Source organism: Columba livia, chromosome 11 (assembly GCF_036013475.1).
Source record: "Columba livia isolate bColLiv1 breed racing homer chromosome 11, bColLiv1.pat.W.v2, whole genome shotgun sequence".
Classification (NCBI taxonomy): domain Eukaryota; kingdom Metazoa; phylum Chordata; class Aves; order Columbiformes; family Columbidae; genus Columba; species Columba livia.
Window position 1 is genome coordinate 7678974 of NC_088612.1, and position 27708 is coordinate 7706681.

At 42.1% G+C, this 27708-nt stretch overlaps 1 protein-coding gene across 1 annotated transcript in view; it reads left to right on the forward strand.

Moving 5' to 3' along the window:
* Positions 1-2562: 2562 nt before the first annotated feature.
* Positions 2563-27708, forward strand: part of LOC110356571 (uncharacterized) — a 40501-nt gene continuing 15355 nt past the window's right edge. Inside the window, exons 1-9 of the mRNA XM_065076654.1 lie at positions 2563-3491; positions 8741-8986; positions 9556-9791; positions 11826-12029; positions 15530-16074; positions 16361-16461; positions 17685-17791; positions 19157-19358; positions 24774-24896. Of these exons, the coding sequence (XP_064932726.1) occupies positions 16053-16074; positions 16361-16461; positions 17685-17791; positions 19157-19358; positions 24774-24896 (555 nt within the window). The 5' untranslated portion in view covers positions 2563-3491; positions 8741-8986; positions 9556-9791; positions 11826-12029; positions 15530-16052. The remainder of the gene's footprint in view (positions 3492-8740; positions 8987-9555; positions 9792-11825; positions 12030-15529; positions 16075-16360; positions 16462-17684; positions 17792-19156; positions 19359-24773; positions 24897-27708) is intronic.

Below are 27708 nucleotides of genomic sequence, written 5' to 3' on the forward strand. Positions count from 1 at the left end.
ATTGATATGAGTAGTGGTCCATAAAGTCCCACTGTTGTTTGGATTAAATTGGGAAGAAGACACTGAGCAGAGAAAGTACCTGATTCTTTGTATGTGTCTATCTGAGATGGGGGTGTGTTTAGGCCACTAGGACTATCATCCCTTTGTCTTTTTATTGTAAGCAAGATGCAAAATAAGCGTTGCTTTCATGGTAGTGCTATCTGCCCCACACTTCGGTAGGACGAGGCTGTGTGATAGTCCACACAGGACACAGAAAGTCCAGCAATGAATCAGTGGAGTTGGCACGGTGCTGTTCAAACTAATCTTAGGGTGTAGCTAGCAGGAGGTTTGAAACTGCTGACAGCTGGATGCATGATGCAGTGGGCTGGGGGGAGAACTGATCTCCCCCGGGGCCACCCAACTCTCCATCAGCCCCTCTCCACACTCCTCCACTCAGGCAGGCACCAGAGAATGGGCAGGGCAGCAGACAGGTGAGTGTTTTCAATTAAGACTTTAAAAATCTCAGCCCTGACAGTGCATCAGGTGGGAGGAATCTCTCCCCAGCCCAGCATCTCGCCCAGTGCCTCGCAAAGTGATGATGCAGGGCACAGTCAGCGGAGAGATTTGCAAAGTGACAGCAGGGCTCTGATTGAGTGAACCTCCCAGGTCCAAAGCACCAAGCTGCTCTGGAGGATATGCTGAAAATCTTTCTCAGGGATTTGCACATCCTTACAACAAGTGAGGGTCTATAATGAAATGTTTGCTTATCATCCATTTAACCCGCTTCGAAGCAGCCTGGGCCTGCATTGTAACCTCAGGTCAAAACTATTTTGGATAGCTGAAACTCATGATAAACACATGCTTTTGAAGGTTAGGAAGCCATCAGTGGGAGACATCAGATTCACTTCTTTATTATTAGAAGGGGAGAAAATCCAGGAGTGTTCAGAGCAGCAAGTTTTGTATAAAACATGAAAAGCAGATGGAGGGAGGTGGCAGAAGGAAGGAGGAATCTTTTTTGAAACCAAACAACATTGCTTCTGCAGCAAATCCTTTTTCCTTGTAATTTAAGATTGTGCTTGAAATAAGGAGCCAGCTGCACCAGGGGGGGAGCAGAGGGCAGCTTGTCCTTTGGGTGCTTGATTGGCTCTTTCGTGTATACCTGATAATTACCAGGGAGCTGGTAGGCATCCAGTTGTGCTACTTGAACATGCACTGAGCAGCATCATGTTCACAGCAGCCCAATTTGGTCTGAGATTTCTGAAAAAGGGAAGGATTGTCACAGAGTACAAGTCTTCACTAATAGCAGGTTATGGCCTTACCTAAACTTCACCATAACTGGACCTGCTGAAGGTCTATGCTTACTTTGGGCTTTTCAGCTGTCTTAAGCAAGCTAGATTAAGGTATTTCACTTAGAAAATATACCTTTATTTGCCAGTTCCAAATAGAAATCCTGTTACTTTCTCTGTGATATGGGAGAACTCCCAAAGCACAGCTTTAAGGGCAGTCCCACGGACGTGGCTTTTAACAGTATCAGAGTCTGTGGCTGATGAGTGAGATAAATAGAGATGGAGGAGATGGGAGGAATCTCTTTGCATATACCACCTTTGAGCTACAGCTGACTGCTTGAGTATTGCGCAGGAAAACCAGAAACACTTTAATTACTTTTTGATAGAGGTTTGCATGTGTGCCTGTATACATACACATGCAAAAGTCAGCCTCGTCCCTCAAAATCACAATCCTGTGTATTTAAGCCACCTGTCTGTGAACAGTTTCCTGTGCTGCAGCTTTTCCCTTTGTCTCCAGCACCAGCCATATTATGCCCAACCAAATGAACGTTGCACCCTTACAGAAATTCTGCCTCAGTCTAATAACCCTGTTGCACAAGACTTTTCTGCCACAGCAGCCGGCTACAGGTGTGATCAGCAAAGTGATGGCAAAGGAAGACTCCTCCACTGGCAGCACTGCACATTTCCTCTCTTCCCAGGACCTCCAGGCTAAGTGAGCTGAGTTTCCAAGTTAAAAGGTGCTTTTCCCACCCCCACCCTCCACCCCCCCATGGTCAGGGATGGCAAACTCCCTCTGGGATCTGTGCATTCAGCTTTGTTCTTTCTCCCTCCCCTGCTGTCGCCAGTAAATTAAAACTGAGCGAAAAAACTGAACATGCTATTTTTTGAATAGATATTTGAAATTTAAAGTGAAAAAAAAAAGTTGTGAAACTTGTCAGATCAATGATTTGACACATATTATTTAGCTGGCTCTAAATATTCTGGAGTGAGAACTTAGTTAACAACTTGTTAACAAAGCATAATTCAGAATAAAACCCAGCTCTGTCTTTGCGAGCTGCATTTGCAATGTGGGGCTGGTTCTAATAACTCTGTCTCACATATATCAATGCGGTCCTTTCTACTGCACTTTCTAAGAGTTTTTGCCACTGTAATGCACAGAACTAGAATGGAAACAAAATACAGAGCAACATCTGCCAAAGCTTGGTGCTCAATATACAGCTGAATACCTTGATATAAGTAACTTGTCTGAGTTACATGGACATTGGTGTTGAGGATCTCAAGCCATTACTCTTGGTCAGCGCTTAAAAAATAGGTTCATCCTGCTAATGAAGCACTTAAAAATGAATTACATATGAGAAGCAATTTCTCTGAGGATAAAAAAATTTTAAAAGAGGTTGTTTTTCTCATGCTGTCACTGTAGTCTGCTTTCTCTGACCAGATTAACATGTCTCACTCTACCTTTGGGCTTCTTTTACAGACAACTTTTTAATGAGAGATCAACAGGCTTGTTTTTTCCTGAAGTGCATCCCTTACACCTTCACACCTGTAAAGAATCGATTTTTCTGCATGAAATGAAAGGGCAAACACATCCTGCTACCAGTTTTGACTCTGTAGAGTGATGTAGCATATAATCTCTATTATTTTTCCTGCAATTTGTTAGTGACTGTTGCTAGGTAATGCCTTTTCCACTAAGCATCAGTGAGCTAATGTGAGGGCTTTGAGAATGTTTCATTATATAATTAAGCCCTTGGTGGTGCTGATTTCTACTTTACACAAGTCTCGTATTTTTTTCATGTGAGCAAAAAAAAAGTTGTTATGGAATTACACATGGGGCCACAAAAAGCACCACTGAAAAGCCAGCACAATTTTTTGGGAACATTACTGTGTTCTGCTTGCTTTTATCATTAGTTACACACAGTTATCCGCCACCCAACACGGTGGCATCTAGCTGGACTCTGTGTTGTTTAGGTGAAAACATGACAAATACATGGAACATACGACCCATGGGAAGTATCAGTAGACCCCAAATCTCTCTCTGGACTCCATACTCCATTAAACAAATGTGGTCCCTTTGTTCTGACATCTGGACACTTAGTCTAACAGTGACCTTTGCTTCCCAGGGACAGGACTGAGATACAGAAGAGCTACTTCAAGAGGATGTGACTGGCTGGACGGAAAGTGAGAGTGAAGATTTTCCCCAAGATCTTCAGACATGTGATCCTCAAGGTACTCTTACTTTTATGTAAAGGATGGGATGAAGAAAAAGGGTGGAGGACGTTAAAGTGAGAAGACGTAAAACCAAAACAGAGTAAAAACACAACACAAAATAGAACGTTAAGAATTTGCATTTTTTTCAAGCTTGACACTAAATTTCAAGATTGATAACTTTCACTGGAGGGGGAATACTTGGACATCACAGTATACAGGACTGTGATGTATAAAGTAACCCTGATGTAAATTTGTCTAGCATCAAGGATGTCTAGCAAATAAGTGAGAAAAAAGGCTTTACAAGGCAGCTTTGATCAGCCCTGGTGCTGCGTGTGAAAGTCTAGCTTAGTTCTAAGACTGCCAGGATAAGTGAAAGAAGAGCCTTTGTAATTTTTGTCTTACAATTATGTCACTCAGTCCCGTAGCCTTCATTCTTCCCATGCAATTTGTAAGAGACGACAAGTCATTCAAAGTACCTCTGTTTACAGAGAGTCTCGGTAATACAACACCACGGTCGGGCAGATTCCGTGAACTGCAGACCCTGTGTTGACAGATGGGGTTTGTGAGTGATTGTTTGATGGGCACTGTGGGTGAGGCTATAGGGGAATAGTGGGAGAAGAACAGGGCTCTGGGTCTTTTGAGCTCGGAGGTCACGTCGGTTACCAGCGAGAGCAGCTTTCAGTGTTTTTCTATTGCATTGTTATCTAAGTACCGGTGATGAAGCTTTAATTGGGGAAAGGCAGAGAGGATTCTGCTCTCATCCTACACAACCAGACAGATGCTTTTGCTACCAGCAACTTAGGGCAGGATTTTCGGAGCTGCTTGCTTTCCACCAGGCTGTGGCCAGCAGAAAGGGAAGACAAATGAAATGGGGTTTCCTGCATTTGTGCAGAGTATCTTCTGTAAATAACACTGATCTGGGAGGCAAAGCCAAAATGATATGTCTGAAGACACAAATGCCTTGCATAGAATGGATGTAGCATAGCCAGCAGTACAAGTACCCCTACACAGTGATAATATAGCTTAACCCAATTCAGTCTGTTTCTGTGGCTTGGTAAATTTTAGGAATCTCTGCTGAAGCCATCTACTATCAAGTTGCTGATTAAACACAATGCATTTCCATTCTGTAGCTAAAAACCAAAACAAGCAAACAACAACCCACGAGAAAACAAAGCAAACCCTCCATGGTCTATTGCATGAAAGCCACTCAATAGCAATTAGCTAATATCAGTTATCTTCTTGCATAGTTTTGAATAGTGTTTGAATGCTAACAATCATTTACTAGGTGTCTCAAAGCATTCAGGATCCCAGTCATAGGATCCCTTGTGTTTGAGGACTGTAAAAACAAAGAACAAAAGAAGAGTCCCCAACTAACACGCTCACAAAGTAACTACAAGGCAATTGGCAACAGATGAGTACCGACAGAGGCAGAGTAGTGTGCTGGGAATGATTATAGCAGAACTGTCAGCATGAAAGGCAGTGCACATGAAATACCTTTAATCTAGCCACTGGTGATTATTCTTTTTCTGAGCAATCAACTCTTCCCCCTGCAATATCTTGCAGGATGTAGCAGGCACGCATTTGGAGGTGCTGTGCTCTTGCAGGAGACCAGCCTCTGTTCTTGTCTCCATCAGGTGAGAGGCAGAGATTTTCAAACCTGTTAAAAAGTCAGGTGGAAGCAAGGGATAGGTCCCCAGGATCCTGGCCCTGGGTTTCTCTACCCTGAAGCAGAAGACAACGCTGTCATTCAGAACAGCAAGTTCCCCGTTCACAGTTATTTGTCATGTTAATTACTAAAGACAAAATTCTCCTTCATCTCAATCGTGCAGGTCAAAGCAGAGAAGTTTAGCACTTTAGAACATCAAACTTTGCTTTGATCTGCATGCAGGACATTATTCTGAAATTCCTTTTGATCAGTTAGGGGAAAAAAAAAAAAAAAGGAAGATAATTTGAAAGTTTGTTAGTCACTGGGCTTGTCATTTCATTGTTAAAATCAAGGGAAAATGAGTCTCTCTAGTCATTAGCCATTGGCTAGCTGTGTCCATAAACACCCATCCTCATCAGAGCAGGTAAAGCCTGAGTAAGAACCAGGAGCAAATATTGATGATCACTTCCCTCCTTAGTCATACAGGATCCTCATCACACCATTCTCGCTTCATTAATTTAAATCCAGGTTGTTAGCTCTATTAGATCCTTGTGGACTGTGCTATAGGAAATACCCCTGGCTCAAAACCCAACATTTTTCACAGAAAGAGGATGCATATCATGACTCTAATTTACTGCACAGTGTACCTACGTGCTCCCACATTAGCTGTAATCTCTGTCGTGCTCACGCCAACATTCCAGCAGTATTTGGCATTTCACGAAAGCAGTATTTATCACTGAAGTTCATACAAAGTTGCAAACGCTAACAAGGCTTATCAGCTTTTACAAACCATCTCTGTCCACTGGAGTGTGACATGCTGAGTATAATTCCACTCACTGTGCAGTCATCGCATGTGAAGGGGGAACGGGGAGGGGGGGCTTCAAAGCAGCATTTCGTATCGCTTTAAATGAATCATGAAATCAAATGTCCATATAGCCTTTAAGTTCCTGCAGGTGAGATGTAACCTGCAAGCTGGGCACTTAGAGAAGCCTCTCAGTCAAATAAAATCTTCTCATTGTTACTGATGTGGTAATTATTCCCGGAAAAAAGAGCAGAGCAGTGGCTGTGAGAGGGGAGAGGGACTCGGAGCTCAGCCCCAGAAGTTGCACTGCAGGCAGATCAGGTCAGTCAGCCTCAGTTTACCTCCTGTCAAGCCAGAAATCGTCACAGTTACTGGGTCTATTTCAGTGACATATCAGAAAGTATCATTAAATATGGAAGTATCTAAATCTTTGCCTCTGAAGGTTTAAAAGATTGTGGTATTGGTACAAAGTGGCTGGCAACCTGTTTTTCTGCTGGTCCAGCCCTATATCTAGGGCAAGAGTAGAGACAAGAAATCTTGAAGAGGGGCTGGCAGTACCTGTGTTTTTGTGTGTCTCCATGCCCCTGGGTATATAACACCCCATCACCACCCGGTTCCTGCTCATCAGGCACAAGTGTGACACACTGATGTGGGTGGAATTTGATTGAGAAATGAGCTACTGTTTGTATTGTCATCACAGAACTCTCTGAAAGCATGGAGTTGGTCTGAAAAGAAATCAGGATGTTAAAAAGGAATGCTATTTTTTTTTTTTCCTTTTCTGCTGTGTTATTTGGTTCTTCAGCCTGCGTTCATGTCACTCATATGAAGTGGTGTTAGATTTTTGGTATGAGTAGAAGTCTGAAACATGTCTTTTATATGAAGAAATTGTAAATGCTTTCCTCTCTCTCATTTAATTCCATGATTTCAAGAGTCAGACTGATATGGTTAATGTCTTGAGGTAATTCCTTAATTATTGTGTAGGCTTTCATATTTCCATTGACTTCAACTGAGATATTACAAAATACACCAACTGGAGGTATATACCCTAATATTTGGAATTTAAAAGACCAGCCAAAGTTTGTGTACAGAGCACAGGAATGTATCCCTTGCTGAAGAACAGAACAGGAGATCTTACAGAGTTACGTTCATGAAAAGGGAACACATTGCTTTATTTTTTTTCTCCCCCCCAGGATCCTTTTTGATGAGTTTTTTTTCTGCAACTAGTGAAATCCAAGGCACAAGCGTTGTGACTTGGAGCACAGAAGCAAGTTTCCCACCTGCCTCCATGACTGACCCATGATCTAACCTTGGTCAGTCACTTAGGTGGTCATGTTGTTCTCTATTTCTTAGTCTTTAAAATGCATATTTTTGTTCTCCTCACAATTCTGACACTGTAACATCTTTCTCACTCTAGCAACAATCTGTATCACTTTAGATATACATTACCCTGTACAAAAAATACCCACCCACGCGTCGTGCCCTGAAAAAATCAGAGTAGCCAAAACTCCAAATTTAGACTGAAAAATGTAGAGCTGTGTAGACAAGAGGACATTCTTCCAAATACACATCAATAACCTTTTTTTCTCAAAACAGTTTGGATTATCAGAAATTCTTAGTCTTTAAGTGTACAACTCAGTCTCCTACTGGGAGTTCCTGGACGTGCTGGACCACCCAGCAGCCAGAGCTGGGACACATCCTTCAGCAGGATTTTTACTTTGCTGAGGGTGACGATGGTTTTCCTGCAGATGTCAGAGAGCTGCAGGTTGATGTCCCGTCCCTCGTGATCCCATCCCATCCCCTCCATCCTCCCTGCCCTCTCCTCACAGTTGGTTTTTGCATTACTTCTGCCACTGTCTTCCCTCCAGCAACTGAGGAAGAGGAGGAAGCAAGAACAGACAAAACAGTCATCCTGCTGCATTGTAGCCTGGCTATGCAAACATTTATAGCAGTTGAACACAGCAGTCACAAGGAGATTCTGCTCTAGACCTGTGATCCTGGGCTGGAAAGAGCTCCCTTCAGATGCATCATCTGCCATCCTGTTCATCCCCCCTCCTTTCCCACCTCACCCCTGCCAAAACTGGAAACCCATGACCAGAGCAGCTTTACACCAATTCCTTCTTCTTTTTTTTCCTTCAATTTTTTTTGAGGGGCCTGCAAGGAGAGAAGCAGTTAATGAAAAAAAAAAAAAAAAAAAAAAAAAAAAAAGCAAGTATTGCTGCATTTTGGGAGGAAATGAACGGGTGTATCTTGAAATGTTCCCACAAGGCTCAGATTTTAGAGAGCAATGAATCACTCGCTGAAGATGCCTTGTTTTTCTCCTCTGACTGCACAAGGTGCCAAGACACCTTCTGTAGGCACCATGCGAGAGCTCCGGCATGTCGGCAGCCTGAACCCGGCCACGCTGCCAGGCAGTCAGTGCTGGTTTGAGAGTGGATGGTGTGACCATGGCCTCAGTTGTCACCGAGGGCAGGTCCAACCCAGGTTCCTGTGCCAGCATGGACAGCCTTGGGTCTGTGGGATGCTGCTTTTGTGCTGTCCAAGCCAGTTTCTCCCAAGGTTGCATTGGTCCAGAGCTCTCCTGATGTGACTAATAGATGTTTACACTGCAATGGTTGCCCCAGCCCTGCTTGGCCATGGCTTCAAATTCCCTCAGCCTACCTATAGAAGACCACATGGAGACATGCTAAAGATTATCCATGGAGTCAGGTGGAGCTATTGCACGGCAAATATACATAATTCTGATTTACCTAAGCACAAAAGTCCTGAGCTATCACCTCCTCGATCTGCTTGTCATGAGATCCTCTGCTTCTCTGCCAACAGGCTGGTGGTGGCATCAAAGAGCACCTGATATTTCTTGGGACTTGGACCTTCATGGTTCACTATGAGGAGGAGATTATGGAGTCAAATGTCCTTTACTGAGAAAGCCCTGGCTCCGGATCCATAAATAAGTCACCTTTTATCCAGCTTGTCTATATCTGTGCCGTCTCCAGCGCAGAGGGATGCTGTCATCCTGGGCACTGCAGCAGACCTGCACTGACACAGAGACGCATGGAGGAAAAGTCATCTGTAAGATACAGAAGGACACATATCATGCCTTTACTTTGTACAGCAATCTCGGTACTTTGTATGTACTTATTGCTCTGAGTTTGTATCCCTTTCCCACCTGTACTTACACTGTCTCTTTTCTGTGGCTTGTTATTATTTCTATTGAGCAATCTTCAGTCGAACTGGGAGATCTTGCAGTGACTCACTTACTTGAACATTATTGCCTAGTTCTTTACACAAGACAGATTGGATATGAATGAGATCTCTTGTCCTCATGAGCATTATATTTATTTCACAAGACATTTTCTTCAGAACTCTCCCTGCAATAAATTATGTGGTATATTTATTTTTTTCTTCTACCATGCTATAGCTCTGTCCTTTTTTTGTTGTTTCTCATTTTTCAGACACTTCTTCTTCTATGATCTGCTGTTGTTGTTTTCTGTTTTTTCTTCTCACAATCTCTTAGCTACATCCCTGGGATTTTTTCCCTTGTGCATTTTTAGCACAGTGCATGTATTTGATGTAGTAAAAATGAGAGCCTGAGATAAGTATTTAAAGTAACAAAATGATTTCCCTCTTTTATCTTTCAGATGTTGTGTAATGACTGGGAAAAAATAAAGGAAAAAAATAAAAGCAGGTGAAATGTTTTAAATGAAGTACAGAACTGTAAGGAATATATTCAAATGTATAATTTCCTGATCATTATAATGTTTGCTGAGTGAAAGACTTTGGAAGGGCTTCTACAGAATCACTTCCCTGGATTTCAGCAGCTGCCTTTGAGAAGAGTCTGCAAAAATGCCAAAAGCCCTGTGTAATCAAAGGGAAGGTGAGTGTATTTGGGGTGAATGACACCGAAATCGGACTTAAAGACAGTGCATGTCCATGGTATTTATGAGTCCCATCTTAGGACTATACCTCATTGTCAACTATTTTGAATCGACTATTAAAACAGAAAGCCCTGGTTAGTCACTGCTTAGGGCAGATAGCTTCTTCTGAGGCAGGTCTAACCTAAGTAGCATCTCTAGTTGACAAAATGAACGGGTTGGGAGGGGATTTGTCTCATATATGTAATTTAAATCAGGGTTGACTTTCAGATGATAATAATTTATTTTTATATGTGTAAAGCAGAAATTCAATGACCAAAGCACTGCTTATAAAGGAAGCCTTTGATGAGCTATACATTAAAATGCACTGAAGATTAGTCTGTGGAGAAATGTCTGTCCTGGCTGAGACTTAGTGTCCAACACCTATTATTAGATAGGAAAATAGCAAGATATGAAACACCCACCAGACTATTTCTCCAAGTCTGTTGCTGTACCATGTTTAGCTACTAAGTATGACTGTTCCACTTCAAGACTACTTTCATGTCTTATGTTTAAAACTACAATTAAATGTCTTTACTTGGAGTGGAGTACAACACTAGGACTTGCCATTGAGGGAAGTGGTGGGATTTCTCTCCTTGGTGACCTTCAGGGATTATCTACACAAAACCATCCCAAATCTGATCTGGTGTTGATGTTAATACAGCTTCAAGAAGCAGGAGGTTGGCCTAGAAACACCCGGAGGTCCTTTTCAAATGTTTTTCTCTATGATCTTACAGTTCTGGTAAGTGTGTTACAGTGAAATAACCAGCTGGGTTTTTTGGAAGTATAGAACAGATACCCTGAAGGCAGAAAACAGTATGTGGAGAAGACGACATGGGTGGGGGGAAAGACACTCACTTATTTCCATTTATGAGTTACAGAACCAGGCCTCCTACAAGGAGTTGAGAAACTTGTCTTGATTTGGAGATGAGAAAAACAAACACTTCTGAGTAGCTTTTCACAGTAAGACTTCCCTGGCTTGTGGTCCTCATCCTGTCTGGAGAAAGGTAGACAGTGTTTCAGATGCTGGGGTCAGACTGGTTCCTGCTCTATCTAATCAGTTTGCTGTACATATCTTTCCAGTAGGGATTAAATATGTCTTGTCTCCTGTGGTTTTATTAAAGGGCAGAGAGGAGGCAAGGAGCTTTTTACTTCTGACAACATTTCGTCTGATTGCCTGAAGTATCTGCTGCTTGGAGAGAGGGAGGGCAGAACAACTAAATCTCATTGTCCTGCCTAGGGCTAATGCAGAACTTTGTGTTGAGGCTGGATCCATACCTAAGTCCAAGTGAGCAGGATAGGGGTATAGGAATAGTGTTGGAAAGCGGGGCAGGGGTGGGATTCATAATGTGCCCAGCATCCCCCACCACTGCACTCTTGGAATAGTTTTGCAGTCAGGGCTGCTCAGCTAAGGACACCTCACCCTGGGGTGTGTTGTACAAAAGCTTAATTTTACCCTTGGGACAAGCCATTCTCTTCTGCTCTCTTTTCCATACACGTTCCTCTTGCTAGATCAACCCAAACCTTCTGTGGCCGCTGAAACCAATGGTTTTTTGTGCAAAGCCAGACTTCTTGCAATCAGCGAGGGGAAGGGCCAGCTCCAGCTGTTCTGTCTCTAGAAGTCCCTGCACACAGGCTGTGGGGGACATGCTGTGTCTTTCCTGGGAAAATCGGCTTCCAACATACTGAACATCACATCATTCCTGATGGGAATTGTTCACATGATTATTATTTTTTTTTTCTCCCATTTGGGCTTCTGGTGTAAAGTTTAATCAAGATCCAAAAGCTGAAATTTAAAAGAAAGTTCATTCTTTCACTGCAAAATATTCTTTCCACTATCTATAAATATTTTTGTGTTTATTTATAAACCACAGGGCAACCAGAGTACTCACACTTGGCAAAACCTCTGAACTGCTTTACCCTGTTCTGCCCTTCACTCCTGTTCTGCATCATGCATTCAAATAACTTACACATTTTTTCCCTTCCTTGGTTTGCAGCTTTTTCTCAAAGCAGACGTTGCTTTGGTGCACTGAATTGAACAAAACAAGACCAAATGAAACCAGATAGTGCTGAGCACCAGGTCCTGGCTGCTTGGTAGAAGTCACTTGGCAATTTTACAGATGCTGAGAGTTTCAAACTTCAGTCCATAAGGTGTCTTCTGTAATATAAGAATTTATCAACTGGCTTTCATAGCCACAGAGGTGAGTTTTTAGTGTTTTCTGCAATGCTCTGTGTTACAATCCTGCAATTACATATTTGCATGCCTACTAAATTAGCATCAGAAAGTTCTCTTCAAAAGCGTAAAGGCTGTCACTGCTACTCCTCCTGGCCCAGGACAGAGGGTTGGTAATTGTTACGGAGCAAAATCACCTTGACGCAGTATCCATTTTTTGCTCCCCATGGCCGGCCGAGGAGAGACAGGCAGTGGACAGGGATCTGCGCTGGCATCGCCACCAGACCCACGCTCGTGGGGGGACACGGGTGACCCACCCCAGCAGCCTTTGAAGCAAGGGTAGCGAGAGGCCTCAAAAAACATCAGAGCCACAGCCATGAGTGGGGGAATGGCTCAAAAAATGATTGGTGGAATATGAGTATTTATTGATTTAAGAGCATTCTTTTCTTTTGCCTTGCTTTTGTCTTCTAAGGCAACTTTCTTTTAAATTTATGTCCCACATTGTCACATCAGGAGGAAAATACATGAGAAATGTTTTGTTATTTAAAATTTATTGCATATTACGTCAGCTGGCATTGTGGACTCACAATATGTAATGCTTCATAAATTATGAAAAATAAATGTTTTATGGGCTTACTACGCACTCTGTTTGAAAACCGTTGAGCTGAGGAGACTCACTGACCCCCGTACAAATTAATGCACACATTATTTTCATTATTGCAGCTCAGATGGGAAGTTTGAACATCTTTATATATTTATTTAAAGGAAAATGAGGACAGAAGTTGCTTGAATACAGTTAGTCTTTCTGGCAAGAAGCAGGTATCGTTTCACCCAGCTCATAACCTATTGCTTCCCTCACAGTCATTGTTATTCCAGGCCAAAGCTTAAACTCAAAATCAAAACTGCATGGACTTAGCACGAGCTTCCAAAGGTCAAATCCTGCAGTCTTTAGCAAGGCAAACTAAGCCTTCAAGCTGGCAGGGTTTTGTCTACGCAAGGACTGTGGCTTTTCATAGAATCATAGAAATTCCTGAGTTGGAAGGAACCCACAAGGTTCATCGAGTCCAGCTCCTGTCCCTGCGTGAGAGAACCCCAAAATTCCCACCATGTGTCTATAGACACATTTGCAGAAATTTAGGAAAGCAGAAGTCAGGCTCTTGCAGAAGGGGTGGCATTGAAAGACATTTCTACCCAACTTTCCAGCCCTGTTTTCCTTGAATGTGATGGAGAGCAACAATCAAATGCGAGCCCTGCATCCCAACCACCCAGAGCCTCACCAGAAGTGAAAAATCTAAATCTCAAGACACTGGAGATCTTAAACCATATTGAACACAGAAGCTTTCAGCTCTGAGCCGCAGAAATCGGAGGGAAAGCGTCCTCACACGCCTGCATGGGAAAGTGTGTCGTCCCATTTTCTGAGGAGCACAAGTTCACTCCAACATGTGTTGCATGGGAGGCGGGTGTCTCTGGGGGCAAGGACACCCTGACGTGAGGTACCAGGAATGCTGAAGCGCTCTTGGCTATTTCTTTTCTTTTCTCCCCTCGCACCCAAATATTTCTGTTACTTGCAGGAGGAGGTCAGGTGTTGCAGCTCGCCCCTGGATGGTTTTTATATTGCACAGCTCCACCACTGTGTTTCTAATAAAGCCATCAAGAACATAACCAGGAGCTCCCTGCATGGGCTGAAGCAATATAAGTCACTGCTTCAGAGGACTCGATTAACTTGGGGCTGGATGGACTGAAAAATCTTCCAAGTTATTCTCTCCTAATTCAAGTCAGCTGAGGCATCAAAATGTCAGGCAAATGGACAAGATCTTTGACTGGAGCCAGCCTATTTTCTGCTGCTGCTGTGGCTATAGCAGTCAGTTCTTAGATGCTTTTTTTATTTTCTAAATCAGTGGCTTTTGAGAAATTAGCCCTTACATAAGCACATTAAAGGAGATTCCTGTGTGCTTTCTAGTGTAAGAGCCCGTGCTCTAAAGCTTATAACTTGTCCTAAACTGGATTAGACCATACTACTTCTCCCCCAAAACATAGTTTTCCTTCTCTCCTTTCCTCTTCACAGAATTAGTCTCTTCATATTGCTACTGAGAATTATTTGATTTAAAAACTGTGGCTAAAGAATACTCATCATTACGGTCACTTGGCCAAGATACAGTGAAAATTATTTTCTTGGAATTAGTATTTTCTCAGAACTATTAACCCTGATGGCGCGAACCTCGGGGAAGTCTGTGCTGGAGAGATGCAAGAGAACAGATAAAATAAGCAAAGTACATCCCAGTTTATGCTGCTTATTTTTGCAGTGATTTTTTCCAGTTGAAATGAAACCCTGTCTTTGCCTCTCACATCCAGAGGAGGGCAGTTAAGTACCACGATACAGAGAGAAGCGACATTGCACCGTGGTGTAACACTCTCAAGGAGGCAAGCGATGATCGAAATTAACTGTTCTTTGCCTATGCGAAATATCACTTAGAAATACCTGAAGAATTTAAAAAAAAAAAAAAAAAAAAAAAAAAAAAGGAAGAAATTGAAAGCTTTTCAATTTAAACTGCTTTGTTAGTAGAGCAGGAGTGGATCTAAAAGTTTCTTCAGCAGTTGCGAGGGAAAAAAAAGTGTCTTATATCCATATACAAAAGTTTCACATGTTTCCTTTTTATATTTTAATTGGAATATCCAGTATATGAGTACTAATGAAAAAAGTTCTTGATTTTCCTTTTGCTTCCAGACCTCAACAGTCTTTAGGTTTTAATACTATGCTCATAATTTCAGCATGAAGAATAGTTTTTAAAGGCAAATTTTCCTTTCTTGATGTCTTAGCTGTACTAGAAAGAAAAAGACAGTTCTCAGGGACTGGGATTACAATGTAAATAGAGCCATCATTGAAACTGTGAATAGTTTTGAAATGTTCCCCTGGAAGAAAAGTTTAAAACAAACATTCCAGTCAGAAACAGAAACCTAACCATGTTCCTCTTAAAAACGGGTCTCCTCCAATTCCTCCAGTTTATAGCACATACCCTTAGGCTATTACAGTCTAGAAAACTCTGAAATAAGAACCACACTGTCTTCTGGGTCTGATCATGCATCACTTGGTGAAAAAAAGTTTAGAGCCTCCCAAGAAATACAAGGCTCTGGCCTTCCTGTTATATGTTGTTTCTTTTTAAAGAAATCAGTCCAGTTCATCTTTATGGCAAACGCATAATTTTAGTTTCATTCCCTTTAAAAGGAATCACAGGTGGATTAAAACAGAAAGTTTAAAAATGTTTGCAATTGCAGTTGCACATAAATATTATTGTGGTCAGCATCCTAGTTATTTTTCACGTTAGTAGGATTATTTACTTCTCCAATTTTATTTGCTTCCACTGCTAGTCTCATGCTGCTGTAGTATCAGATCAGTCACAAATAACTGCTTACACCGAAAATTAAGTTTCTGTAAGTAACTATTTTTAAATGGTTGTTTTTATGTTTACTGCTGAAGGATCTTGAGTACTCCTGTCAGAAAGGAAAGTATTTATTATCTCTCTTCTACAGATGAGGAAACTGAGACACTGTGAAATTAAAAGCTTGGGGAAATTAGTACACAGTAAATTACGGTGTGAATTTACTGTGTACTAACCAGCCTGCACAAACTCATCATGTGGACTGGCAAAGAAAAAGGATTAAACTCCCTTAAATTATCTCACATTTGCCATGGACAGACAGTTACCATGGATCAGCTGACACGTGGCAACTTCTGAACCCGCAGCCAGTCGTTCGCACGGTGAATCCCCTCGGAGGAGAGCAGAAGATTCGCGCTGAGCAGCTAATCCGCTGCAACTTTATGCAAGAGTTTATTAGCCTCTAATTTCCCCAGCTGGCCAGATCCTAAGTGGTTTGCCTAAAAAATCGCAGAAATCTCCAGCAGAACTCAAAGAAAGACTTGTGTGTCCTCGCAGCATTGAAAGCAGGAGCTGTGAGTTAAAAGCAAAATATCAGGAGGAAATAAACTTTGTCCTTTTTGAAGGATGGAGCATCTGCAGGATGTGTCCAGGCAGCGTATGGGTTAAACTGCTGAATGAGAGTGGTGAAAGCAAAAGGTGAGTCCTTGCATTTGACAACCATCCTCATATCTCAACGTTTTCAGTGTTAAAGCTGCTTCAACACGCAGCACACCCAGCTCCTTGTAGCCCCATAAACCTGCAGGAGTTTGCTCTGCAAAGGCACACAGTGTCTGTCTCTCCTGGGAATGCCATCAGACACCTTCTCCAGTGTCTGTCTGTCTTGGGACACCTTCTCCAGCACCACGGCTGGGTCGGGTCCGTGGGTATGTTCAGGGCACCCTGCCTGCACATCACCTACTTTCCAATTTTCCTTCCATCTCAGCAGTGCCACTTCTGGAGAGCAGAGCCAGCGGACATGACCACCACAAACCTGGTTGCTGTTCCCTAGCCCTGATGGAGACCTTGGGACTCAGGAGGCCACCGGTGAGGCTCCAGGAGTGACCTCCTTGCCCTGCAGTGGGCTGAATGGCTGATGTTGAAGTGACTTTGGCAGGAGTGTTTCCCATTGTGTCCGACTGAAGCTGGAGAGATCAGTACGTAGGGAGCTGGGACAAGGGCTGGCTGGTGGGAAGACAATTACTGACAAGTTCATTCCACTAATAAACAAAGACATAAATGATGACGCTGTAAAGAAGGCACAGGATTCTCTCAAGAAAGCCCTAGAGAGACCTAGTAAGGAACAGAGATATTTAGACGACAGTTTTACATTATACCACATTCTAAAATACGTTCTATTTTTGCTCCAAGCTTGAGTCCAGTTAGAGCTGCATCAGGACTTAGGAAACAGCATGTATTTTAATGCCCTGTAAACAGGAATAGCTGATGATTACTACATTTAAATGTGAAAAGAGAAACTTTTCTCTGGGGGATTTTTTTTTTTTGTATGGATTTAGTCTTCATAGTTTACATTGCAGCTATAGCATTCCACTGACAGTTATTTATCTAATGGCTTACATCTTTCAGGCTGTGGAAAATGCAGGATAACAGAGGGGGAGAGAGAGAGAAAGTGATGGTGGTGGGGAAGTTCTTTTAATTTGCGTTTCAGGGCTTAGCCTAGGATCATAAATATACAGAAGTTAGCACCTTTCTAATATCCCTCCGCTATCTTATTTCTAGTGCATTACAATATGAAAACAATGGGATTAGGTCACTATATACGTCAATCCCTCTCATCCTCGATCCCCAAAGTAAGTCTAAACAGAGCTGGATCTACCTCTGCTATAGCTGAAATTAAGACAAAGGTGTATGTCTGAGATGATTTTTTTTTTTCCCTGTGAAGCTTAATCTTTAAAAATGCCTATCTGTGCTAGAGAAATGGTTTGCACGTAATATGACAACCATCTTTTATAAGGGCAAACCAGACTCACTGGGCTCTAATGTTGTAAAAGAAAAAGCTTTACAGGTATAATTAACCTGTGGAATGCCCTTCCACAAGATACTCTTGAAGTATGGGCATTAATGCCATCTGTCTTCATAACTCAGGGCATCAGTGGTCTGCTAGCTGAGATCAAGAAGCAATCTGCTGTGTCCCTTCATGACGTGACTCCTCTGAATGAATTAAGAGGTCATGGTGACTTTTGTAGTTATGGTCACTGCTGGAGTTGGAGTTTTTGGCTTCGAAGGGAAAAATCTGTCTTATTCTCCAGACACGAGCGAAAGGGTGCAGCATGAGACCTATGGCGAGGAAATCCCGGGCTGCTGCTATGTGTGATGAGGAGAGAAAGATCTGCACACACGAGGGAGGTTGGCAAAGGTAGGAGAAAGGTGGGTCATGGCGGGGGTTTGCCCATATTCTTCAGCTCTTAAAAAACTTGAAGTTAGTAATAGAGATTGTGGACAAGTAGGAGCATCTGGTGCCACAATAAGTATTTCTGGTTTGCAAAAGAGCAGAAGTGAAGGTCTAGAAGGTCAATGTGGTCCTGTGGCTGGGACTGAGAGATAGTCTTGGATGCGGAGCAATTTGGTGTTCAGCACAGTCGGGCTCCTGAAGCATGTGGGAAGCAGAAGTTCCTTCATTCTGCTGAAATGGCTCAGGGGTTCATGCATAAAACCTTTGAGGGAACTTGCCCAGACATCAGAGTATGACTGGGGGGGTTGGCAAGTGCATATGAGGTGAGGGAAAGATCAACCAGACCTTGTGTGTCGAATCTGTTTCACTAAAGCCTCTTCTGTAAGGAGAGAAAAATAGAAGCAAGGATGTGTGAATGAAGGGTCTCCAGAGAGATGGTCCCTGGTCTGAGGATAATGGTGTTTGGATATGAGCTGAACTCCTGTTGTCTGGTGCCAGGAGGACCACCTACAGTGGTTCATGGGTCCAGAAACACTGGTTCTCGAAACTTTAACATCAAATTCACAGGAAACATTTGAACTTTAGATGACTCCAGACTTCAGTTGCAGTTTAGTAGGATTTTAAAGCTGACGCTTTATGCATATAAAGCATATATAAATACACACACATACACAAAAAAAAGGGGTGTGTGCGTGTGTTTATATATAAGCCTTACTTTTTTTCCAATTCTTTCAAATAAATTCAGTAGCTCTCCCTTAAGTGAGAACCGGGTGAGACTTTTGCAGGAAGAGGTTTGATGGAGCCATACTAAGCATTGGGGAATTTGCATCAGAGGTTCTTCAAATGCTTCATTCAAGGCCAGCTTGCTGTTAACCTGAATATTTGATATGAAGTCATGCTGGTTTCATGTGTCACGCTACCCTGGCACTGTTTGAAAGTGGTGGGAGGACAGACTGGAGGGGGGAAATGAGCAAGTAGGGAAGGATTTGGTTATCAAAGCAGAGGACTTAGATTCAAAAGTAATCGACAGAAGGAGATTACTTCAGCTCATAGTCCAGACAAGGGCTCTGCCCTAATAAATTAGGCAACCCCCTCAGACGGACACAAGCACCTGCACATGTGTTACCAGCTTCATCCAGGGGCAGGGAGATGACGCCTTAACTTTGCTGCCAACCAGGCCAAACAGCAGGTTTGCCAAAGCCCAGCTCTCAAAAATATTAATAAAAATAAATAATTTTACCTTTTCTGGCCTTGCTTATAGCAGACTGTTAATAATGCCTTATGAGGCTGCTACACAGTGCAATCAATAGTTTGAATTTTCTGCCCTAGAGCTACCACAAACATGAACCTCACGGCAAACCGGCTGAGCAAGGAGCTGCCCGCAGAGACACCCGGAGACAGCGACGTGGAAATGTGGGATGTGGCACCTTGTGACTACGAGGAAACCTGGGCATGGACGCCTCCTGCTGAGCCCCAGCTGCCACAGCCACTAATGCATCCCACTGAACCTATGGATGCTCCTCAGTGCCCGGTACCAGTTATTTATTAATTTCTTTGTCACCTATGGAAACATTCAGGTTTGACAAAGGGGAAAAAGTGATTTGGTGTCCTTTGACAAAGGGAGGTTGATTTTTATTTGAGACAGAATGGCTCATTTTTACCTTTTTAGCTCCTGGAAGAGTAAAAAGTGAGAGGTCAAACCTGCATCACCATGACAACCCCTGCAGCGAGGGTTTTTGAGCAGATGAAGGGGAGTGAAAATGGAGCTGAAGTTTCTGCCTGTTCTTGTAGTCACTGGGCTTTTTGTTTTGTTTTTCTCGTTTGTTTGGCTTGTTGGGTTTTTTTTTAGGCTCTGTAAGGTGTAGCCTTGTGCATTTTTCGGGAGCTGAAGGATAACACTGGCTAGTTTTAAAACACTGCCATATCCTGAGATGAATCCTTGATGTGGGACTGTCTGAATGCACGTAGAGTGTATATAAACCATATAAAAAAGTGAATCATAAGAACTAGTCAGAAGATCAAATATCACTCAAATGCATTCCCTACACTTCACCAGCGAGTGCTGTAATATCAGGTCTGCATCAAAGGAAACCATCATCTCTCTCTTTCCTGGCAGAACCTTTGGAGTCCAAAAATAAGCTCAATAAAACAGCCATTCTTGGAGGAGAGGAGGAATTATACTAATGAAGAAATCCAAAATGGGGTGGAGGTCGAAGGAGATATACTCAGGAGGGGCTGCAGGTGGAACTGGAAACTTGTTTGAGATGCTGAGTTCATGCCCCAGTTTCCTAGACCTGCACAAGAAGGAATGTGTAAGAACAGATTTCAGGTAGTTGAGGTGACCACTACTGACCAAAACCAAGTAGAACTGGAGTCACACAAATGAGCCCCCAGATTATCTTCTATGTAGAAACTGAGCCTAGCCCAGGGAAAAATAAGCAAAAGAGCAGATTGTTCATTTTTCTAACATCTCTATTTATTTGAGTTACCTACTAAATCTTGTATTTCCTTAAGCTGGGAAGTCCTCTCAGATTGGAATATGACTCTTTTGTTGTGCAAATGTAGCATGTAAAAAGGTTGTCTTCAAACTGCATTTAGAGCCTCTAGATATTGTCCTTAGAACATTATGCATCTTCAGAAGTTTTGCAACATTCTTTTAGTATTAGTATGTCAGAAAAGTTAATTTTGCTCGAAGGTTTTGCCAGAGTCAGACTTCAGTGAGATCTGTGCAGCCATCAGATAGTTATGTGGAGAAGAGGAATAGTAAGAGTGAACACTAAAAAAGTTTGAATGGCTATAAAATCTTGAGTAGAAGCTGTTCTCTGGGCCCAAAGGATTAGGCTAAAGCTTTTGCAGGGGGGATGAATCATTCCATTTTTGCCTTGTGAGGGGTTTCTTACATCTTCTTCCAAAGTGGAAGGCGTGTCCCTTATGTCAGTAAGGAGCTACACAGCCTGTCATCTGGAAGGGCAAACTGCAAAGAAAGAGCACAGCTACAGTCTGTCTGCTACCAGATTTGAAACAATAGCTGCATCAACACATCCACCCAGCAAGAAAGCAGAGTTGGGCTATTGGAATCAGCCTGTAGAAAAAATCAAAGTAAATCTGAGTGATAGTGATATGATGTTGCAATAATAATTCACTCCTCATGCTGATTTAGAGGAGGAAGCCAATTCAGAGTTTCACAAGCACAAGGGCCAGCAGAGAGCCCAGTGGGACAGTATGAAAGAGAAAAAGCAGTTCATATGGAAAGAAAATGTAGGTTATCAGTTGTGTAAGATACAGACGGGGCAGAAAACAGACGAGATAGTTTCTGTAAAGGCCTTGGATTATAATCTGTGTTTCAGGCAACTGATTTATGACCTGTTGGACTCTTGTATTTTAATCAACCAGTCTGAAAAATTAGGCTAAATATGAAGCAGCTCTATGTGAGAGGATTGCAGCAACATGAATTTAAACAGGATGTTAGATTATGACAGAAAATGCAATTTCATCCTTACAGCAATGGGCTAGAAACCTCAGCTTTTCTCTTCCTGCGGTGTGACTGGGCTCTCTTGAGTCAGAGAGGTTCAGATTGCCTCTCTGCTGATGCAGCTCAGGACAAACACTTTTTGGGAGCTCATTCCTTAAGGACAAAATAATAAGTGCCAATCACATGGGCATCAGACCATTTGGAGGCTTTAATTACATTAATTTGATTTTTATTCCTCCCTGCAACTTTGCTCAGCCATTTCCAGGCACAGTGGAGTCAATGAAACCTGATGTTGTTTTCAATTTACTAACTTCTCTTTGAAAAACAGACTCATCTCACTGTGGAAATGTTCTGAAAACAAATTGTGACCATTCTTCCCCACTTCACCCAGAATAATAATAGAATCACAGAACCACAGAATGGTTTGGGTTGGAAGGGACGTTCAAAGCTCATCTAGTCCAATCCCCTGCCATGAGCAGGGACATCTTCACCAGCTCAGGTTCCTCAGAGACCCGTCCAGCCTGGCCTGGGATGTCTCCAGGGATGGGGCATCCACCACCTCTCTGGGCAACCTGGGCCAGGCTCTCACCATGCCTTCATTGAAAACAAAAATTGTAAAAAATTTCTCATGTCTAGCCTGAATCTCCCCTCTTTTAATTGAAAGCCATCACCCCATGTCCTGTCATAACACAACTTTCTAAAAAGTCTGTCCCCATTCTTCTTACAGACTCCTTTAAAGTACTGAAAGTGCCAGAGCTTTATCTTACACTTTGCTTGGATAATATTTGGACTTACTTGACACCTGGCAATTGTGCTTTCATTGAAATAATGTCTTTAACATTGTGGGTGATTCAGCTAGAGCTCATAGACTTTCAATTTTTAATTTTAAGAGAAGACTTTCCCACAGCAATACAGTGCTCAGTCTCAAGATAAAATCCAGCCTAGGAAAGACCAAGGGACTGTCTCAGAAAATGTGCAATACCACGTGAGCTCTGTAAGGACTTAATACAGTATCACCTAATGCTTCGGAAAAGAAAACCACATTGTTGTCTCTCCAGAGCTATTGCAATATACCTTTTGTCTGTGAAAGATGCTGGCATGGCAAGCAAATATTGCTGTCCATGGGTTAAAGTTCAAACGCATCACTTGAGTAGATGAGGAGTTCAACCAGGGCAGAATGACTGGCCATTTCCTTCAGGGAGTGGTGACTGTGGGGTGGGGAGAGATGTGGGTGTGTGCAGTAGGATGCAGACAGTCACAGCCCTTGTACAGCAATTACCATGAAGATTAAATAAATACAATAGCCTAATTTCACATGGAAGTACACTTTAATTAAGTCTCTGCAGAACAATGAGCTGCTTCCATGAGAGCTGTGAAAATCATCACTAGGGACTGTCCAGAGGAAGAGAGAAACAAACAGGAGAAGGTCTCTTTGTATAGAAAATATGTAAAGGAAGTATTTTGAAAAGCTGTTCCCAGTTAATTTACCTAGGAAGAATTAATTACAAACTCCAGTCTTTTGCTCTGTTTTCATATAAACTCCCTGTCTCAGAGTCTCATGGTGCTTTACCAGACTGAGACTTATCGCAAAAGCATGGCAGAGTGTTGTGTGTGATGTACATCAAGAGGCTTATCTAGGCTGAAACTGATTTGTTTCTGGGCTGGAAACACTTATGCAGGAAAAAATCCAGGTGTACAGGGAAAAAAACCTGTTCTTCCACCAAAGTTCATGATTCTTATGTTAACATGGTCAGGTACAGAGTTCAGGAGGAGATGCTAAGAGAGCATCACCTGTAAAACTTCCTTGCACTCAAAATACATTTCCCATTATTTTCTTTATCCTCCTGTATGGTGAGAGTTCCTAATGCACTGGCAGTCCTGCATGAAAAGGAACAAATTTGCTGTTAACATTTCTACAGTCACCTGGATGCATTGCTTGAGTGCAGATAAGCTTGACTAAGTTCACCATTATTTTCTTCTAGAGACTAGGATGTCCAAGAAAAGAATTTCAGCTGCTAGGTGCTACATCAGCCACCCTATGACTTGTGACAGCTTTGAGCTCAATAACACCTATAGTACAGGTACTTTCATTGCAAAAACAGAGTTGAGACATTCCTTAAGACCCATCCAGGTCCAAATCTTCACAGAATGCAGGTAACAGAGCAGTCTGATGATCAGCTTGATGTTTCTGAAACATGAGTTTGCCTTGAAATCTGGATGTGTAGTGAGTAAAAATTGCCAATGGTCTTTTTTTTAACCTCATATTGTAGACTATAAAAAAATTATATTTACTTTTTAAACATTTTATTGCTTTACAGACTGTCAGTTGACAGCTTTCAGCTATGCAAAGTTAAAGCAAGTTAGACCTAGGGAAGCACAAAATCACTTGATACTCATATCAAGGTTGTTAAGGCTTTTGGTCAGGCACTGCCTTGGTTTGCTTGCTTTGTTTTCAGGCAGCTGGGCCCAGCTCCATGGCTGTCATATTGGGCACGACTGGACTGCAACCAGAAGTTTGTTACAACCAGACAGTCAGCTCTCAGTACATCCAAGTTTCTGCTCTCGGTTGGAAAGAGAGTTGAAGCACTTGGGGAGGTTTAATCGAAATCTGAATACATGTGACTGAAATTGGCTCTCTGTGATTATTTATCCAAGTAAATCTCTGCTTCTCACAAGTTCCCAGAAATCAAATGCCAACCTTGTACGATCATTTTTTAAAGGAGTAAATATTTATTGAAAATTCTTTGGTGTATTAATTTTACTCTGCCTTCTCTTGGGCAGCCCTGATAGGGATGGAGAGACTCCTGGTGTGCATCAATCAACCTAGTGAAGAGGGCCCAAAATAGCTGATTACTTGGTCCAAAACATGACATCCTTGGAATGAAACCCAAACTTTTCAGGTAGCCTGGCAAACTCTTAAAACAACTCCTTTTCCCCATACGTCTGCATAGCCAGCTAAAATCTTCCAGGAAATTATCCGTATTTCAACACTAGCTACTTCAGGTACAGGTATTTTAAACAGGTGATAGTTTAAAGAGAGTGCTGCATATTTCTATGTTTTCCTAACCCCCACTTGAAAGCACATCTGCCAGTAAGTGGTTTAGAACTTGACAGTCAGCCACTGCTATTTTTTAATGCTGTATAATGTTGTCACTCCCTGTTGCTGACCTTTTTTTTCTTTTACTTTCTCTTTTTTTTTTTTTTTTTCTTTTGTGGTAACCCTTTTGCCTTCTTTTTCCCTGCTCAGACCTATTAGCAGGATGTTGTGCAATATGGTGCTTGTCATCTGTTTCAAAGACACAGTGATGAGATACAGGTATGCCAGATGGATAAACCTAGTGTGACTAATTATTGTGTATTTGCCTTTAATTATTATCATTTATTACCAGAGAAAAGACAATAGAGGTTCCCAGACTTGGAAGGGAATGTCGGCAGAAGGGGAATTTTTTTCTTTCTTTCTTTTTTTTTTCCAAGAGACTGGCACATCAGCAAGAAAAGTTTTCTTCCTGGGAGAAATACAAACATCAAGACAAGAGGAGTCAATGTGGCCCGTGCAAACTCTCCCTGACATGTACTCAAGGATCAGATATCTCACAGGTAATAAATAGTTTCTTTGTAATTATAGAACAGCCCTTCTCTTGCCTGAATGTCCATGCAGGGGATAATGAATGTATGGATGTCCACCAGTTATCTGCATGGGTGTCCACTGTGGGGTACTGACCAGCCTCGTGTCCTCTCTGGTCTGATCCTGGGAGAGGTGGACACCAACAGAAAGGGGAGTGATCTGGTGTGGTATAAATAGGTGCTTAGGTGAATGGGAGATGAGGTTTTCAACTGATCTGTAAGCCAGATGTATACCACCTCCTCCATGGAGAGGTGAAACCTGGGGTCCCTGAGTGGCAATTTTTGAGCAAATTAGGCTCAGGGTAGCAAACATCAAAGGTTTCTGTACCATCGGGCTGAGCCCTCGAGCCTTTGAATGGAATTTGCTTCTATACCTGATCTTAACATGCAGGATTCCTACAGTGTTTGGCAAAGATGTAGATTTTTATAACCTTCTTTTCATTTAGATGCTCTCGCAAACACACACAGATAAATATGATGTTATAGAACAAACAAAACAAAGGGGATATTTCTTTTGCATCTCCATAGGCATAGAATAGACACTTAGCTTAGCTCAGGACCCATAGCCTGGCATGCTGGATTGTTTTGAGGGCTAGAAGTTCAACAACAGCAGGAAACTTTCGGAAATGTTAATACCGTGGTCCCAAAAGTTACTTTCAGTTTACAGCTGAATCAGCTACAATTTACAAGCACAAGTAGTATTACGATGGCCCATAAGTCTGATCTTCTTGCTTATAGGGCACAGCACTTTAATTTGGGAGCAGCCACGATGATTTGGTAAACAGATTGAGGAAGAGTTTCAGACTTGGGCTTTAAAATTCATAAGGATCTGATTTAGTACATTTCACACTGGTATTTTGGCATATTTTCTCTATGGCTAAATTGCATTCTAACCTATAAGACCAGTCATATACCACAATCTATCATAGATAATACAAGACATAATCAATGTCACCACCCTGCTGAAATATTTCTATATATAGTATTTGTCAGACCAATACATGCAAAGGCATTAAAAAAACAAAGTCCATACACAGATGATTTGCAAACAAGAGAAAAGGCTAAATTTGCCACTGTTTGCTCTGAATAGCTTACCCAGATTACAGGCCAATTTTGTTTTGGACAGAAATATTTTCCATCACAGAATCTGCTAAAGTCAAAAGAGTACTGTTGCTTTGGCCACAGGATGGATGGGCTGAAGGGCTGGGTTGTATTTTGGGATTGGCAGCTCTGACCATCTCACTTTAACCCATTTGAACGCAGTTTCATTGAGACTTGACTGAGCACTTAATTGTCTGTGATTGCCTTAATTGTGGACATCTACTTTTAAATCAAATGCAATGTCATTATTATATATCAAGAACAAACTGAAAAGAAAAAAAAATTACATGAAGTTAGCAGACTGAGAATTAAGTATGCAGAATCACCCTAATGAAATAACTTGCCTTTGGTTGCAAGAGCCTTCATCATTCTTAAGAAGATTTAAAGCTAATCTCACTTGGAGCTCTTTCAGTCTAGTTATTTTTTTGGGAATTTTTGGGCTTTATTTTTTTTTTCAGCAGCATTATTCGATCTTGACAGTTTTTATTTTGTTAATTTCTTGCATATTGAGCAAATATGAAATGAGTTCGGAACCATTCTTAAGTAGACATGAAATGCCCTGTAATCCAATTTTGATCAAAATTCCTCTTTGCTTTTCAGGGACCAACCAGCCTGTGCAGTTATCTCCACACTGCACAGGGTTGATAATAAAGCAAAGTAAAGCTCCCATTCTTTTCCTGTTGCATGTAGCGGGAACAGGGCATTGTTCAGCTGGAGAACAATGTGCTGTTCCCCCAGCGGGTGGCAAAGCAGCAGAATGGCAAGAAGATGATTTCTTCCTGCATTGCTGCTTTTGTTTCTCAAACATTTACAGGTCCAGAGTAAACCTTTCTTCCCACCTCTGGGTGGGTGGTTCTCTTCCCTGGAAAGCATCCTCCCTCCCTCCCTCTCCTGATGCCTTGTGTTCGCACAAGATAGCTCACTCCTGCAGCACCTTTCCCAAACGCTGTCTTGAGAGGGAGAGACAGATTCAGTCGTCTTCACAGCTCCTCTGCCTTCCACTTCAGTGTCCATTGCCTTTTGGTTATGCACAGGAATAGGAGCCAAAATACATCACAAAAATACAATTCCTTTCCAAGTAGTGACTACACAAACAGGCATTGTATGTATTATATGGTGCATGGAGGTATTCCATGTTCAGTGTTTTTTAATTTATGCTCACTTCATTGATTCTAGCTGATTTCCTGACTGGCTTTTGTTCCACATTGCCCGGCAGAAGTAATACTTCAAGAAAGCCTTGCACTTTTACTGTGCGGCATCAGCAAAACTGGTAGCTTTGAAATGGTTGTTTGCAATCAAGCAAAGCTGCTCTACTTCTATAAATGTCCTTTTTCTTCCCCACCACTCATTTCCTTACCAGCTCCTCCTAAACATGGGATGAGCTTTACTTCTTGTTCATTTTTCTCTGACATCAGTTTACTCCTCCATGTTCTCAGAGTTCCTGAGTATGTTTATGTTCCTTGTGACTCGCAGTGGCCATGTATTGATGTTTCTTCAGGTAGATAAGCAGTGGAGAGAAAATAAATGGGTTGAGGAACTCTGGAAACAATAGTGGGAGTTGTAAGAGGGGGAACAGGCAGTAGAGGATGAGAATGGGGGAAGGGGAATTGTTTGGTCCTCAAAAAACCTTCAGTCTTCACTCCCATGCTAATGGAATATGACCATTATAAAACTTTTTTTTCTT